Consider the following 17,230-nt stretch of genomic DNA (forward strand, 5'->3'; position numbering starts at 1 on the left):
TGAAATGGTGAGAGAAAGGGATGAATTTTTGTGGATCTTCAAAGAGAGCTTGCTGGACGAAAAACAGCAACCAAGTTCTTCAAAGTTCTCCTCCAAGGTTGGTTCCTTCCACACGAAAATTGGAGAGAAGATGGAGGAAGAAGTTAGTGATGGAAGGGTGAAGTGTTTGAGTGATTTGGATGAAGAAATTGTGGTGTTTGAGGGGCTGGAAGCTCTCAGTTTTCTTGACAGAAGTTGAGAGAATGAGAGACTTTGAGAGAATGAAAATGATGAAGCAAAGTGAGAGAGAGAAATGAGAAATCAAGTGGAGAGAATGAGAATTAAGGTCTCGGTTTCTTGTTTCCAAAATGGGCAAATGGAAAAAAATGAATAATTTATATGAAGGTTAAGGTCTTAATGGTCCAAGGTAATTAGGAACTCATGGTTAGCTTATTGGATAAGCCTTGGAAGTCCCAAAATTTGCTCACGGTCCAAAAGAAGTAGAATTGAAGTGAAATTGGTGAGAATGGTGCAAGAAAAAGGTGTTACGATTTTTAGTGCAGGAATGGATATTTTTAGGGAAACTTGCAAGCAAAGTTAGTATATTTTGGCAAGTCAAATGCATGAAATAATTTAGGGCTGCATGCAAAGGGTTTTGGGTGGAGCAATTTCCAAAAATCGGCACAAAACTCCAAGGTTAAGATTTTGGGCAGCAAATGAATGTAATTTAATTGGCCAGAAAGAATGCGACATGACTAGGTTGACATGTGGACAAGACTTTTGATATGGTGCTAAATTCAAGAGAATGTGATTGGTTAGAATAAATTATGATGTTGGCAATTTGGAAGACATGAAAAGAAAGTTCCGAAATGACTTTGCCGGCGAATCGGGAGACAAGAATCTCTTGCATGTAATTCTAGTGGTCAGTACTAGATTTTGGAAGATTCGGGTAATCATGATGTTTTTACTTTAGGGGACAAGAATATTTTGCATGAAAATCTAGTGGCCGATACTAGATTTGTAAAGATTTGGAGTAATGATTACAGGACTAAGTAATGAGTACAAAATCTTTTGAAATAATTATAAAATCTTTTGAAATAAATATAAAATCTTTTGAAATGATTATAGAATATTTTGAAATGATTACAAAATCATTTTGTAGTAATTACAAAATCTTTTGAAATAAATATGGAATATTTCGTAATGATTACAAAATCTTTTCAAATAAATATAGAATATTTAGTAATGATTACAAAATCTTACATTTTTCGGGAATGATAGTTATGATTTTTTAATAATTTAAATAAGACAAAATATAGTTTTTTGAGCAAGATTCTCAGGGGTATTTTTGGGTAATTAAGTTAAAAATAATCAGGGAAATTTTGGATGATATCGAAGCCAAGTGTATTGCATGCAGTTACTCTAAAATGCAAAACTTAGAGATCAAGTCACTATTCTCCTCAGTGAATAAAAATAGAAAATTCAGCATCTATCTAATTATTCCGACACTAGCAAGTCAGAATCAGTAAATAATTAAAATTCAAGAGCTAATAGCCAACTAACAAAAATTTGGGGCGTTACACGGGCCGCCAAGTACATCTTGATAAAGAATTGTACAAAAGAGGAATTTCAACACCCAGGTTGAAATGTCTTGATGAGGATTAGGCCAGTTATGTGATGACAGAAATTCATGAAGGAATTTGTGGTATCCATTCGGGCGAACGAACCATGGCAGCTAAGATTCTGAGAGCCGGATACTTCTTTGTAAAGAAGTGCATCCCCTGTCAGCAACACGGTCCTCACATACACCAACATGCCGACACCCTTCACCCCATCAGTTCTCCTTGGCCCTTTGCCATTTGGGGAATGGACCTTCTTGGTCCTTTTCCCCTAGCAAAAGGACAGTGTAAATTCTTGATTGTAGCTGTAAACTACTTTACTAAATGGATTGAAGCAGAGCCAATGGCCACCATCACAGCCAACAACGTGCAGAAGTTCACATGAAAAAATATAATCACACGGTTTGGACCTCATGCTCTGATAACAGATAACAGGCTGCAATTCATGGATTGACGATTCAAATTTTTGGAAGGGCTTCAAATCAAACACAGAGTCACATCTGTTGAACATCCTCAGACTAATGGACAGGCCGAGGTTGCAAACAAGGTCATTTTATATGAACTTAAAAGAAGATTGGATTCAGCAAAAGGAGAATAGGCAGAAAAATTGTCCGATATCTTATGGGCTTATTGATGTACACCACAAACAACCACAAAGGAGACACCTTTTCAGTTAACCTATGGTACTGATGCCATGGTGCCAGTCGAGATTGGAGAGCCATCATTTCGAAGACAACACTTTGACGAATCAGCTAACGACGAATCCCTAGCCATCAACCAAGAATTATTGGATAAAGTACGCGGTCACGCAGCGATAGTGGCTGAGCCCAGCAAAAGGATAATAGCAAGGAAGTTCAATTCAAAAATTAATCCAAGACAATTCTATGTTAATGACTTGGTGTAGCGAGTAATAGGAGAAGCATGCCGGGACCGACGAGAAGGGAACTTGGCTGCTAATTGGGAAGGACCCTTTCGGGTAACGGCACGGCTAGACAATGAGTCATACAAGTTGGAGATACTTGAAGGAAAGACAATACCGAGAACTTGGAACAACACACATTTAAAGCATTATTTCAGTTATACACTTGTAATATGTAATCGGTGCACTCTTTTCCTCACCCAAATTTTGTCATCGTAAAAGAACGTGAAAAGAAGTTTTCTTGAGAAGGTTTTTAACGAGGCACATTATCAATAAAATACATCTTCTACAGCTATTTAGTTTTTCTGGATTATCACTTGATTTCCCACCCGAGTACCCCTACTCGGCCAAGGATGAATCAATCTTTTAAAATTCCCTCCCGAGTACCCTTACTCGGTTAAGGATGAATCAAATATTAAAATTCCCTCCCAAGTATACCTACTTGGCCAAGAACGAATTAATTATTCCCTCCCGAGTACCTCTACTCGGCCAAGGACGAACCCATCATTAAAATTCTCTCCCAAGTATAACTACTTGGCCAAGGACGAATTAATTATTCCCTCTAGAGTACCTCCACTTGGCCAAAGATGAATTAATTATTCCCTCCCGAGTACCCCTACTCGGTTAAGGATGAATCAATCATTCGAATTTCATCCCAAGTATTTGTACTTGGCCAAGGATGAATTTATTATGCCCTCTTAAGTTTCCCTACTCGGTTAAGGATGAATTAATAACGACGTATTTACCCGAGCACCCCCTAATCAGTTAAAGATAAAATATCCTTCCAGGTATACCTATTCGATTAAAAATTATTCACATTACTCGGTTAAGGTTGAAGTAAATATTCAATACCTTATTGAAAAATCTCTACACGCTGTTAGATATTTTAATCAACTAATCGGTTTAAGTTATTATTCTTCATAAGTAGTAGTCGACTAACAAAAAGAGGAGGTAAATAAAATTGGTATTCATCTCCTGAATGGATTACAAAATTTGGGCACTATCGGCCCAGGAATATAAAGAGACTACAAAAAAGAAAGATTGTTTCTAATTTCCCCTCCCTAACATCAAGACCAAAGGCATTCTTAGTAGTTGGGATTCGGCTAGGGGCCTTGATATTAGGTTCTACATCAGCATCCACTTCATCATATGGTAAGAACCTTTCGCCAAAGAAGTCTCTGGTTAAATCAAAATGGAAGTCGGTTGGCACTGGACAAAATTTATAGCATTGGCATACAACATGTTGAAAGCCTGCTTCATGTTCGACAACCATCTTGTCGGAACATTTGTCAGAAAATGCCTTCATTTCAGCCTCAGCCTTTTGCCTTTCATAAGCCAAGGCCTCTTCCATTTCAAGAGATTTGACTCTTAAAGCTTCTTCTATCTCCAGAGACTTTGTCCTTAAATCCTCTTCCATTTCTTCATGCTTAGCCCTCAGTGCCTGCTCGGTGGTTTGAAGCTGATTTTCCATTGTGTTATAATGCTCCTTTATCTGAGCAACCTCAGTTTCTAGTCCTTTATTGGCCTCAAATAGGTTGGATTAGACCTCTTCACTCTTAGCTAAAGCCCTCTGAAAAGAAGAAAACTGACCTTGGACCCTTTCCAGTTCTTGCAAAGGCTCCAAAGCCAGTCTTCGGACCATCACCATGGCTCAGGCTTGTAGCTCAGAGTACCAGTGCCATAAGGCCTTATGGTTTAGATGGTTGACTATATTACACCCTGACTAAGAAAGTAAATCGGGGGCGACAACCCGTCTGGCTCGGACCCCTTCGGCAAAGAAAGAATCAGCCAACACCGCTGGAGGAATCACAGAGTTGGCAGAGGAGCTACTGGCACCTACCGACCTAGCTACTTGGGCATTTTTGCTTGGCCCCTCGGCACCAGCCGGCCCAGCTGACCGAGAATGCTTCCGCTCCTTCTCGGACTCTTTCTCCTTGCCCCTGTCCTTGCGCTTCTTTGGCTGACCTTCAGCAAGAACGAAGTTTTGGGGAGAAGGGCGAGATTCAGTAATTTCTGGAACATGGTCAAGTTGGGGATGACGATACTCTTTAACTGAGACGTCACCAGGAGTCCATCTTCTTAATCCATGAAGAAACAATCCTACACTTGATTCTATGTAATGGAACTTACAAAGAACTCTAAAGGTTTGCAGCGCCGTCCACCCATTCGGATGGAGTTGTGTCGGCACTACATTCAAAATTCTTAATACTCCTATTTGGAAGTCATCAAAAGGAAGCTTAATACCTAACTCCCTAAACATGTACTCATACTGTTATACACAAAGAAGGTGTCGGCCATTCCAACACCTCCTAAGAACACTAGGTCGGGATTGCCAGAACCATCTCTTCGGCAAGTGTTGATCATTATTGGGTATGGAGTCGAAGACTCCTATAAGGAAATATCGCAATGATCTACAAAAGATTAGAGATCCTTTTTCCTTTGAAAGCGGGAGAAGTAGGCGGCCACTTCACCATGGACCCATTCATAGTCAGGAACTATACAAGGAGGCAATACCGGTATTTCCCTAGGGAGGCTGGCATTCGGTAACGATTGGGTAGATTCAGAATCATCGGCAACATCCGACGGTTTGGCACCATCATTGCATTCCCTAACTATTTGTTCTACTTCATCCTCTGCCCCACTCGGCCTTGAAGAAACCTCACCCTCTTCAGTTCCTCTGACACTATGAACTTCAACAGTAGTCGGCCCTAACGAATCAGACAATGAGTCCTCCTACTCTAGTGATTTGGCCATTACAGACTAAGGAAAAATTAATGAATGATTAAGTGTACCTTGTTGTAGTAGTCGAAAAGAGGAAGAAAAACTTCTAAAAGCAATGTATACCACTAGGTCTAGAGCAATAGTATGCACCCTTCGGTTTAGAGCAAAAAAAGCATAAAAAAAGGCCTGGACCACCATGTATTTATAAAACCAGAGGTGTCAAGCATATGAAGGGTCACATCCCTTCCTAACCATCGAATCTTTCCCAGATCTACAGATGTGATCAGGCACCCTTTCGTTTTAGAGGCATACAAAACGAGGAAACCCTAACAAAAAAAATATCTCTTACACCCTAAAGTGGCCGAAATCATTATTTATATTATTTTTATTTTTATTTTTTAATTATTTTATTTTATTTACATCTAAAACTAAATACAGATTCGGTTTGTGTCTCCTCGTCCTATTTATCTCTCCATTAAACTGAATACCCCCTAGGTACTCTTATCTCTTGACTGAAACAGAATATCCTTTTGTCTACATACCATGGGTAAGTATATTATTAAGCCCTTGCATTGTACCTCTTCGGGCTTGGGGGCTAGTGTACCGGATAAGACACTACTTGGTTTTACCTACAGAAGAAGGGAACCGAGTACTCCCTCGGTCAAGATAAGCCAAATACCCTCTCGGCCAGGATTAAAGGTAATTAACCTAATTAAGGGTAATAATCAAACTATTATCTACTCTAATTAAAGGGCCAAAACCAGGGCTGACTCAGTAAGCCCATTAGCCCAAAACACTGCCTATAAAAGGAAAGTAGGAGGTACAGGTAAAAGGTTGACTTTTGAATATTAAATAGTATTTATTGCTCAGAACCGAATCCTGACTTCAGCATCAGAGTGCTTTTTGCATGTACCCTTCCCACGTCAAGCAACATCAGCAAGATATGGAAGGACGTCACCTTATTTGAGTAGAGACCTGAAGACTAATGTTTCCCTACCAGGAACAATATCCAATAATATTTTCTAATAAATTATATTGAATATTTAATATAGATGAAATTAATAATAAATATAATCATCTCAAAATTTAGGTTTAACAATCTTTCTTTTAAATTACTCTTTCTGAAACTTCTCAGCAACATCACATCTTTAACTTGTGTTGAGTCTTCAACGCATAATTAATTAGAATTCACACATTGTATGTAATAGTATACCTCTTTGTCATTCTATTTGAGTGGATGTTCTCAAATTGTTTTCATTGCATAATTGAATTCTTTCCTTTAAAAAAAATGTAGAAGAAACTCATAACAAGCAACCCATAAATGAAACGTTAAAAAGTTTTGGCTGCATATATTTCTTATCTATAAGTCAAAAACAACCTTTAGTTAGAAAGATGAAATGTTTGATGACAACAAATTCTCATTCTAGGCTTAACTAATTAGGCATATCATTGTGATCCCATGTTGTATATCATATCAAATTTCATTGTAAATTGGTACTCTTTTTGAAGAATTTATTATCGGTAAGGAATCAGTTCTGCTATCTTATATAGTTTAGAAGATTAATTTAATTTATTCATACACAGTATACGATAAAATGTGTTTACTCTTTATAAATATAATTATAATTTTTCAAAATATTAATTTTAACCATCATATGTTTTATTTTTAAAATTTTATTCTTATTATTATTTATTGGTGTGATTAAATTTAAATTTAAATTTAAATTTGTCACATTACATATTATCTTAAGATGATTAATAATGTGACACACTTAATCATATATATACTATGCTATTACTAAATGATGATAAAAAAAACTATTTTTAAAAAGTTCAAATTAATCAAATTTAATTTTTTAAAGAATTAAAATTAATAAATATAATTATATTTATAAAAATTAAATAAAATAATGATACTAATAATAGTATTTTTTTTAATAAATCAAATTCATAAAATATTAATATAATTTTACAATGAATATCATGTTCTTTTTTAGATACAGATTATATTAATTTTCATTGTGTCTAATAATATTAATTATTTTATTATATTTTAATCGTATTGTGAAACATAAATTTTAAATTATATCTTCAAATTGGTATTTTTTTCATCTTTATATAATATATTATTAATAAAAATTAAATTAATTATGATTATATTGCAAGAAAATTATAATTTATATACATAGTATTATGTTAAAAATCTAACGACTAATGAAGTAATAAATTATAACTCGTTAGATTTAAATATATATACTTATTAATTTAATGCGTTTTTAATCGAAGGAGATGGTTAGCATACCTAAACCCATCCTAATCTATGTAAATGAGTAATCTTAGTATCTTGCTATCACATTTTTTTCCTATTATTATCATAAAAATTTTATTTTTTATTAATAGACAAACTTCTTTTTTCTTTTAAAACAACGTAGGGAGTATTAAAATAAAACATTATGCACCAACAAATGAAACATGAAACTTTAAATAGGAAGTAAAACATTTAATATTTAGTAAAACTCTCGTGAATTTTGCTCAATGATATTTTGCGTTCATAGGGTCTTACATCATATAAGATAGTGACATAAGTTAATAGCATAGTTTGATAATTACTAAATAGTATAATTTATTTAAATGTATAATTTATTTAAAATTTTATAACTAGTTTTAATAAGTTAATAGAATAGTTTGATAATTACTAAATAGAAGCGTTTTATAACATTTGAAAAAAAATCGATGAAGTAGTATTAAAATTATGACTAATAATAGTTACAACTTACTATAAACTTTTTCTTTTTAAGCAAATTACACGTAAGTATAAATTATAATTTTTTCATTTAATATATTTTATTAAACATCTCTCTCTCTCTCTCTCTATATATATATATATATTAATTTTTGGATTGTCATAATGGAAAAACATCCAGACCTGGGCAGGGTACGATGGGGAGTTCTTACATAATATAACTCGTGAGATATTGCAAGACACTCGACTGAGTGATACATTGACACATGTTGTAATCCCAACCTTTGACGTGAAGATAAAGAAACCAGTTATATTCTCAAATTATAAGGTTAGTATGTATACAAATATAAAATTATAATCAATATTTAAAGTTGTCATTATATATAATTCTTAAAACAAACTTTAATTAGAGAAATATTAAAAATACTTGAATAATTATCTAATGTTCTCCTATAAGTAAAATAAATGGATAGGACTTTGATCTAGCTATTAATTGGATACAATTGCTGAATATTGTTTTGCAACTTTGGTCTTGCAGCTGACGAATTATCCCTTCTTAAATGCGAAGATGTCAGATATATGCATAGGGACTTCAGCTGCACCCCAAACTCTACCTCCCTATCAATTTGAGAATGATGGTACTGAGTTCAATTTGATTGATGGTGGTGTTGCTGCTGGTAATCCGGTAAACAAGTTAATTACAAGTTTGATGCTATTATTATTAATGAAGCCCACTATTCAACCATAAGGCTAATCTCATATAAATCATAGGTACTCTTATTAATATTTTGTGTTTATCTCTTCTAATAAAAATTGAATAGGTTTTACTTATTTAATCTAAAATATATAAAAGTAGATACAAGTTTTAAATATAATTTAATCATATTAAAGTGGTTAACTTGGGACATGAAAAGAAAATTATTGTGCAAAATTGACTTGCCAACAAAAATCTCAACGAGAATGATCACGGTATATGTTCTTCTCTAGTAGATTTTATTTTCCATGATGTGTTTTTGAGCCATCCATAACCTCAATAGTTAGCTAGATTTTTCATTTTTTAAAATTATTTTGTTCGTTTTTGGCCCCTTGAAATTTACAAACGAAAAAAAATATATAATTAATTGACATTCAAAGTGAATTTTATTTAATAAAAGGGTTACATTAAGTACATGTTACGACTAGTATTAAAAGTTTTTAAACTCATTTAAAAATATAAACATAATTTGAAATCATATTTAATAATTCCTAAATTATTGATCTTATTTTTAAATTTATATTTGATACAATAATATAGTTAGCATTTGAATCAATTATATAACATTAATTGAAGGAAAAGGCAACATGTCTCTAGATAGATCAATATATTTTTTTTTTTCAGCTCATTCAAAGACAACATGTGTCACTAGATAGATCAATATATTTTTTCAGCTCATTCAAACAAAAATATTATAAATAAATAGTGCAATTTTCTTATGATAAAACATGAAAGAGATAATTAATTATCTACATATATGGTTCATCAGACGAAGAGTGCCGTGAGTGAAGGTATACGATACAACAGTTTCAGCGAAATTCACGTACTATCGTTAGGAACAGGAGTAACAACAGTTATCGAACAATACGATGCTGAAATCGTTGGTAGATGGTCACAGTTGGACTGGCTATATAAAGGACCAGAATTTCTTGCTCGTGCTTCTACAGACATGACTGAAAATCACCTTGCCACAGTGTTCCCAAGCCCCCAACCTGCCAAAACCTACCTTCGAGTTGAGGTATACTTCTTCAAAGTCGTAACTCCAATTTCAAGTTTTGAGAAAGGAATGTTGAATGTCGATACACCTCTTATAAATAATTTATTTCAATAGATATTAACATTAATTAAGAATACGATCACTATTTTTTTTCATAAAGTTTGATGAACTTTTCTTTCTTAATTTAGCTTTTTAAAAATGAGTCAACTCATATTTTATAATGTGGTTACTACAAATTTTGTTAGACCATCTGCAAATTTTTTTAGAAAATAGACTAATCACGTTAATACGTGTTGTTGTGAAGAAATTAAGTCAAATTTTGACATTTTTTTTTAATATTTTATCATACGCATGATTTGGTAATATTTATGGATTATTTATTTTAGAATAATTAATGAATAAAGTAATTGCAGGAATATGACCTGCCTTATTTCCTGGATAACATGGTTAATGCTACAAAAGAAAACATGGACAATCTCGAACAGGTGGGAAAAGACCTGTTGAAAAAAAATGTCAGGAAGATTAATGTTGATTCTTTTGATATCGAAGAAACTGGTGAGGGTACCTATGCCGAGGCTCTTGACAGGTGTGTATCTATATATATATGGTTGATGGAAGTGATCATATTCTGAACGAAATATTTGTTAAGTTTATAATCAATCCATTTTTTTGAGGGGTCTGTTTTTATTTTGTGAAGGTTTGCTGAGATTTTGTACAGCGAAAGGCAGCATCGTTTGAAAACAATTTCGATGGAGAAAAGGGGACGACCATTTATTCAAACTATGTGGGTTCCTTTTGGCCAAGCTCAAGCAACTTAACGCAGGCAATTACTGAAGAATGTATTAGAATAAATGCCAAACCAATGGCTTGTGTGTTTGTGTGTTTGATCTTCATATGTTGTAATATGTAAGAATCTGTGTTTATTGATGTGTGTATGTAATGTGTGTAGTGTTTGATATAACAAGGTTCAGTGCTCATCCTTTTCGTTAAATATTATATAATTGATCCTTAGTTGGATTGTTACTTGTTCTGATCAATCCCCAATCATAATTGTTAATCTCGAATGGCAAATAGTGATTGATCCGTAAAACACAATAGCAAAATAGCGTGTGACAGGATAATTACTATTTAAAAATTTATAATATACATATATAAAAGTATCAATGAACAAAAAAAACAGCAAAAAAGCAGAGTTTGAAGCAAGAGTGATAAAGTGAACAAAAAACAGCAGAAAAACAGAGCTTTATCTCTTTCAACAAACAAAACAGAGGAGACGTCGAAAAAGCTGATTTCTCCGTCGAAATGGAATGGGTTACCCAGTGAAGAGGAGAGAAACCGCTATGTTGAGGCCCCAACTTTTCGTGCAGAGAGGCAAGGTGTGAGGAAGATGGAATCGATATACATGTTTTATGTTTTATAAAGGGTAAATGACTTTTTTACCCTTAGAAATAATTAAAATGCTGCGTTTTAGCAAAAATCAGAATAGGGTTTCTTGCTTCCCCAATTTTGTACGATTGAACATGCGAACTTCTCCCTTTTCTGTCCACGGACCCCATGCAATCAATGAACATGACAAACGCCCCGCAGTGTGGCAGCAGTGGCGGCTGACAGCCACACCGCGCTAGTGCGACAGCACCACTATAGCACGCTATTAACAACTATGTCCCCAACCAATTATTTTGCAAGCAAAGCTATGAGAAAAAGAGACACATTTGCTAACAGCTAACTCAACTTTGATCTTAATACTAAGAATCCAAAACTACAACTTATTTTCAAGTATCAAGATCACGTTGCAAGTGCTTAGTAGTTTCTAGCTATGCTAAGGTTTTCGTTTAAGAATTTTATTTTAAGACATTAGAGTGGAGTATTTTATTTTCCCTAACGTGACAACATGTTTACTGTTTACAAAGTGTTCCACTACTCCACTGTTGGCTCTTTTCACTTTCTTGGGCCATACAAGCTCCAATAGCGCGTGAAGAATTGTGTAAAAACTTAGAAAGCAACCAACATCCAATAAAGAAACAAGAAAAGAGACAATTTTACTAAATACCAAGAATGAATGAAGATGAAAAACAAACCATCTTGATCTTCAATTTTCAACAAGATCCATCAAACTCCAACTCACAATGAACAAAGCAAAATCACGAAAAGATATCCTATATAAAAAAAAAACTTTTTTTTTTAATAAGGAAAACTCACCAAATAAAGGCTATTTAAGCACTTGGAACACCGACCAGGAAAACCATTAACATTTGTGGTGCTACTGAAGCAATTCTTCTCCAACCCTCTCACACTTGCATCCACAACAAGTTCTTCACTTTGGCTCAGAGAAAATGCATCAGGGCAGTTCAAGGGGTGGAGCCTAATGCCACAAAAACAATACACATAACATGTTTCATTAGGCCTTGTCAGTTAAAAGCCTCTTACTTTCAAAACCTTTCCCAACTCATTCACCCAGGTTTCTGAGTCATCTGACAGCATAGGCATCATGTCATATAATGATGTGGCATGGCCATGGTCATGCCAAGTGCAATGTAAGAGTACGCAGAATACAGCAATGCTGCAAGCACTGGGCAGTACCAACTGTGGTGCAGTTCCTTGTCACCATCATCTTTGGTGACACCACATGCACTTTTATCCCATCAAAGAACTCATCTGAGAGTGTAAGAGGGCACACTGCAACATCAGATTGTTGTGGGAATGCTGGGATTGTTGTTGATGGCTTAGATGGGCTTAAGGGTGGTTGCTGCTAGATCAGGAAGGTCCATCAAGGAAGGGAAGTAGAGAATGCAGCAGAAGAAAAGGAAACTGGATATGCTTATTCCTTCACAAGTTTGACATCTGGATTTCTCATGGTTTTGAGCCACATGCCAGCTATGATTCTTGAGAAAATGTTCCATAACAAGTGTAAGTGGAAAGCATTAGTTTTAATCTCAGAATAAGCCTCTAGCAACCATTTCATGAAGAAGTTTCTCAGCTGTATCATTCTCACCTCTTTCAAAGAGAGCACAGATCATTATGTCAAAAGTTATAGCATTAGGGCTGCAACCATTGTCTTCCATCTTTGACAACAAGGCTAATGCTTCATCAAACAAGCCCTCCTTACAAAGCCCATTGATCATAGCATTATATGCTTCCACATGGTCATTAATCAAAATGGCCTGGAAAATCTCTTGTGCATCCTTGAGTCTTCCGCCTTTGCATAGTCCATCAATAAGTATTGTGTATGTATATGCATCTGGATGAATGCCCTTGTCTATTACTTTATTGAATAATGCTATTGCCTGCTCTAAATGATGGTTTTTGAATAATGCGTCTAGTAGGGAACTGTAGGTAATTATATCAGCATGTTGACCTCTGTCATTCATCTCATCAATAAGCTTCCAAACATAAGAAACTCTTCCTGATTTGCACAAACCATCAATAACAGAAGTGTAAGTTACTGTATTTGGAACCATACCGTTGCAATGCATGTCTTCAAAGAGATCCATGGCTTCATCCACCATGTTAATCTTGCATAATCCACTAATCATTATGCTGTAGCTATGCAAATCAGGGATTACTCCATTTCGGATCATGTTGTTGAATACACATTTGGCATTCTTTACTTCGTTAACTAAGCAATAGCCATCCATCAAAGTATTATACGTAACAACATCAGGTTTCACACCATCTTTTATCATCACAGCTAACACATTTTTAGCTTCTCTCACCTTTCCTTGCTTATACAGTGCATCAACCAATATGTTGTAGATATAAACATTTGGGTTGATTCTTTTCAATACCATTTCATTGAACAAACCAACTGCTTTCTTCACTTGACCCAAAAGGCAAAAGCCATACATTAGACTACTGTAAGTGACAAAGTTGGGATAAATTTTCTTGACAATCATTTCTGAAAAAAGATCACATGCCTCGGTCAAAAGTTTATCTTTACATAAGCTATCAATGATTGTACTGTAAATTACCACATTAGACTGAATCGATCGCGCTTCAATCATTCTAAGCAATTGAATGGCAGCTTTTGTTTCTCCCATTTTACATAATCCATTGATCAGAATCCCGTAACTAAATTGGTTCATCTGAAATCCTCGAGCTACCATCTTGTCGTGAAAATGCAGTGCTTTTCTAACGTTGCCATCAAGACACATACCATTCATGAGTGTAGAGAAGGTTACGATGTTAGGCTGATGACCCAATCTGAAGATCTTGGCCAATACCGAGAAAGCTAAGGTCATATGACGCAGTTGGCATAAACAATTGATGTGAATGTTAAAAGTAAAAATGTCTGGCTCCATTCCCTTGAATCCCAATTCTTGAAGAAGGGAAATGGCAGTGTGGAATTGCTTGTTCTTAACGAGTGACCCCAAAATCTTGGTAAATTGAATAATGGATGGGGAAGGACGCGTATTGAGCATGCGATTGAACGAGGCAACAGCATCATCAACATCAATATTGTGAATGAATCGGATTTGGAGTGAGGATGAAGGAAAATAGAGAAGAAAAGGAGGAAACTTGATAACAGAGAGACGGAGAGAAGAGCTTAACCTTGAGAATGACATTAGGAATATCAAAGTCGTCGTCTCTTCTTCAGGGTTCCGAATGTTAATCGTGTTGTGTTTAGGGTTTTGTCGGTTTTTTTAATTAAATTGAACTTATTTTTATTTTTTGTATTTTTTTATTTATGCACATGTTAGATATTTAAATTTGTATAACTTATATCTATAATAGTTATACAATTTATTAATTAAAATATATATTTTTATAAATTAATAAAGCATAAATATTATAGTATTATAAAATAATTTTAATAAAAATAATTTTTAAAATATGTATCTTTTATATTGACAAAAATTTTATATTATTTTTTTGTTTTTATTGTAAAAATTACTATCTACGACTGTAATTATATTTAAAGAATGACAAAACAGATAAATAATAAAATAAAATTTTAAATAAAAAATTTAAGAATTATATATATTATTATTTAGATATTAATTTTTTTGTGTGAAATAAATATTTTTATCAAAATTATGTAATAATTAAATTATATTAACTTACTTTAGTGATATCAAAAATTATAAATATTTTTTTTACAAAATATAAAAATAATAATTTTTATGGTTTATTTTATTAATCATATTATTAGTTTACAATTTCATAATAATAATAATTGTTTTAATTAAACTCAAATTATCCCATGTGATTTGAGTTGTTAAAACATAGTATTAGCACAATTAAGTACAGTTAGTTTAGTTAGCCGTCTATACCCCATTTAGTATTTAATTCCACTTTGAGTGATGATAGATTCAGAAATTCATTAATTTAGACTCTTTAATATATAGTTTTACATTTAAATAATACATGCTATAATGAAAGAAGTTTCTATATTTGTTTATGAATCGAACATTGAATCAGTTGAAACTTGATGAAAATTAGTGATAAAATTTTGTTTGAATCATATGTTCAAACTTTTGATTTAATTTTTCTATTTAAAAATATATTTTAAGAAAAATAAATTTTTTTATTTGATATTAATGTTTTTTAAATTTTAATTGTAGTACAATATCAGTATAAAAAATTTGTCACCATTAATCAATTAAAATATATCATAAATAAATTTTTTTTATGTGGATTATTATAAAGTTCAATAATTTTCGCTGATATAACAGTTCATAATTTGATTGTGCAATTTTTTTTTTACTTTTTTAGTGTATTTAAATTAATTTTTTTTATCATATAAGACAAATAATTTATGATTTTTTAAATTAATTTAAAACTTTATCTAATTTATTTATTTATAATTTATAGTGATATGTAATATAATATTAAAAATATATTTAAGAAAATACAAATTCAATTGAACCATAAAAAAATGAATAAATAATAAATTGCTGTGTTTAACTCTATTTTTTAAAACATTCGCTCACCAAATATAAAATTCTGATGTATTTCATTCTGTTATATCTACACATGAATATTTAACAAATATATAATAATGTTAATTATTAAGGATTTAATCATAAAAATTTAGAATTATAAATACCTAATTAAAAAATGTTTGAATTATGAAGACCAAATTATATTTTCAAAGAATTATAAAAATTAATAGATAAATTTAACCTAAATGTTAATACATTTTAAAAAAATTTATTCTTATGTCAATTATGTAATAATTAAATTTTATTAGTATAATTTAAGAATATAAAAAAAAATAAAAATTTTATATTAAAACATAAAAATATATTAATAATTTTGGTGATTTATTTTATCAATAATTAATTTTTATGCTAATTCTATAAATTAACTATTTATATATTATGTAAATATTTATTTTATATTTATATTTTTTTATATGCATTCTTTTGTATGAATAATCTAAATATTTATATTAAATTTTTGAACTTTTTATTTTCATATAAGAAATTTTTTAAAAAGGATAATTATAATTTGAAAGAAATAATAATTAAACTTAAAAGTAAAAAAAATTATCCAGTCCAAAAATAAGGCTAAGTGTTTACCAAAATTTTCCATAACTTATAACTATATAATCAGTGATATTATATGATTAATTTAAATTACTTAAATATGCTAAATTGATTTTAAAAAGTTAAATAAATCAACAATTAAAAAAATACATTTTCATGCATTTTAGTTCAATTTTTAGTTTTTATATTCAAGAAACAAACTGTAACAAAAAAATTATATTATTTTTTATATATTATTATTATATAAATATTATCTTATAATATAGGCTTAAATATGTTATTAATTCTTATAAATATATGTCGTTTTGTAACATATTAATATTTTATTTAAAATAACAAATTTTTATAGCGAATAGAAAATAAATTTTTCTTCTATTAATGGATTTAATAATAAAATAAAGACAAATTTTTTATTTTCTTTCTTATAAAAGCTTCATAAGATTCCAAAAAGTCAAGTTTCCAAGTGTAAAACCATGAAACTTTGAAATAATCAAATAAAACTTAAATTTACTTTTGACATTAATTCGTTTACAAAATTTAGTCATCATAAATTACAACTTGAACAAAGTAATAAAATTTCTCAAATGGTCATAATTCCTACAGAGCAGTCTTCCTTTTAACACCCTTGAATTATTATTCTAGGACGGATCCAACATCATTTTTTTCCTTCATTTTTATCACCTTAAAAATATTAGTAAGAGTGAGTATCTCTCACTCCACTAAAATAAGATTATAGCCTGAAATAATACTTTTGGACAACCTATGATGCCTGCAAACTAGGACATAAATAATAGCAACATTATATGTAGTGAAATGAGTCAGAAAAGTCTCCAAATATGGACACCTTGAGAAAAGCGATTGATAATAGCTAAAATAACAATATGGATATGAATAACAAGTTTTCTCTTCCTATAAAAGAAATCTTAAACTTCCTAAGTTGTATTTTGTGATTCCATTTTACCAAAAGGAAAAATAAATAATTTTACCTAAATAAACAAGAAAAAAATAAG

At 31.8% G+C, this 17,230-nt stretch overlaps 2 protein-coding genes and 1 pseudogene across 2 annotated transcripts; 1 reads left to right on the forward strand and 2 right to left on the reverse strand.

Moving 5' to 3' along the window:
- Nucleotides 1-5,781: 5,781 nt before the first annotated feature.
- Nucleotides 5,782-10,550, forward strand: LOC113850848 (patatin-like protein 1). Its single transcript, XM_027481374.1, has 6 exons — nucleotides 5,782-5,937; nucleotides 8,163-8,309; nucleotides 8,520-8,666; nucleotides 9,505-9,753; nucleotides 10,146-10,318; nucleotides 10,430-10,550. The coding sequence occupies exons 1-6, from the start codon at nucleotides 5,782-5,784 to the stop codon at nucleotides 10,548-10,550; spliced, it is 993 nt and encodes a 330-aa protein (XP_027337175.1).
- Nucleotides 10,551-11,209: 659 nt separating this feature from the next.
- LOC113850849 lies at nucleotides 11,210-12,601 on the reverse strand (annotated as a pseudogene).
- On the reverse strand, nucleotides 11,760-14,325 carry LOC113850414 (putative pentatricopeptide repeat-containing protein At1g12700, mitochondrial). The gene has a single exon (XM_027480960.1). The coding sequence runs from the start codon at nucleotides 14,292-14,294 to the stop codon at nucleotides 12,666-12,668; it is 1,629 nt and encodes a 542-aa protein (XP_027336761.1). The 5' UTR covers nucleotides 14,295-14,325; the 3' UTR covers nucleotides 11,760-12,665.
- Nucleotides 14,326-17,230: the final 2,905 nt, after the last annotated feature.

Source organism: Abrus precatorius, unplaced genomic scaffold, assembly GCF_003935025.1.
Source record: "Abrus precatorius isolate BTA unplaced genomic scaffold, Abrus_2018 Scaffold9, whole genome shotgun sequence".
In the NCBI taxonomy this organism is placed as follows: domain Eukaryota; kingdom Viridiplantae; phylum Streptophyta; class Magnoliopsida; order Fabales; family Fabaceae; genus Abrus; species Abrus precatorius.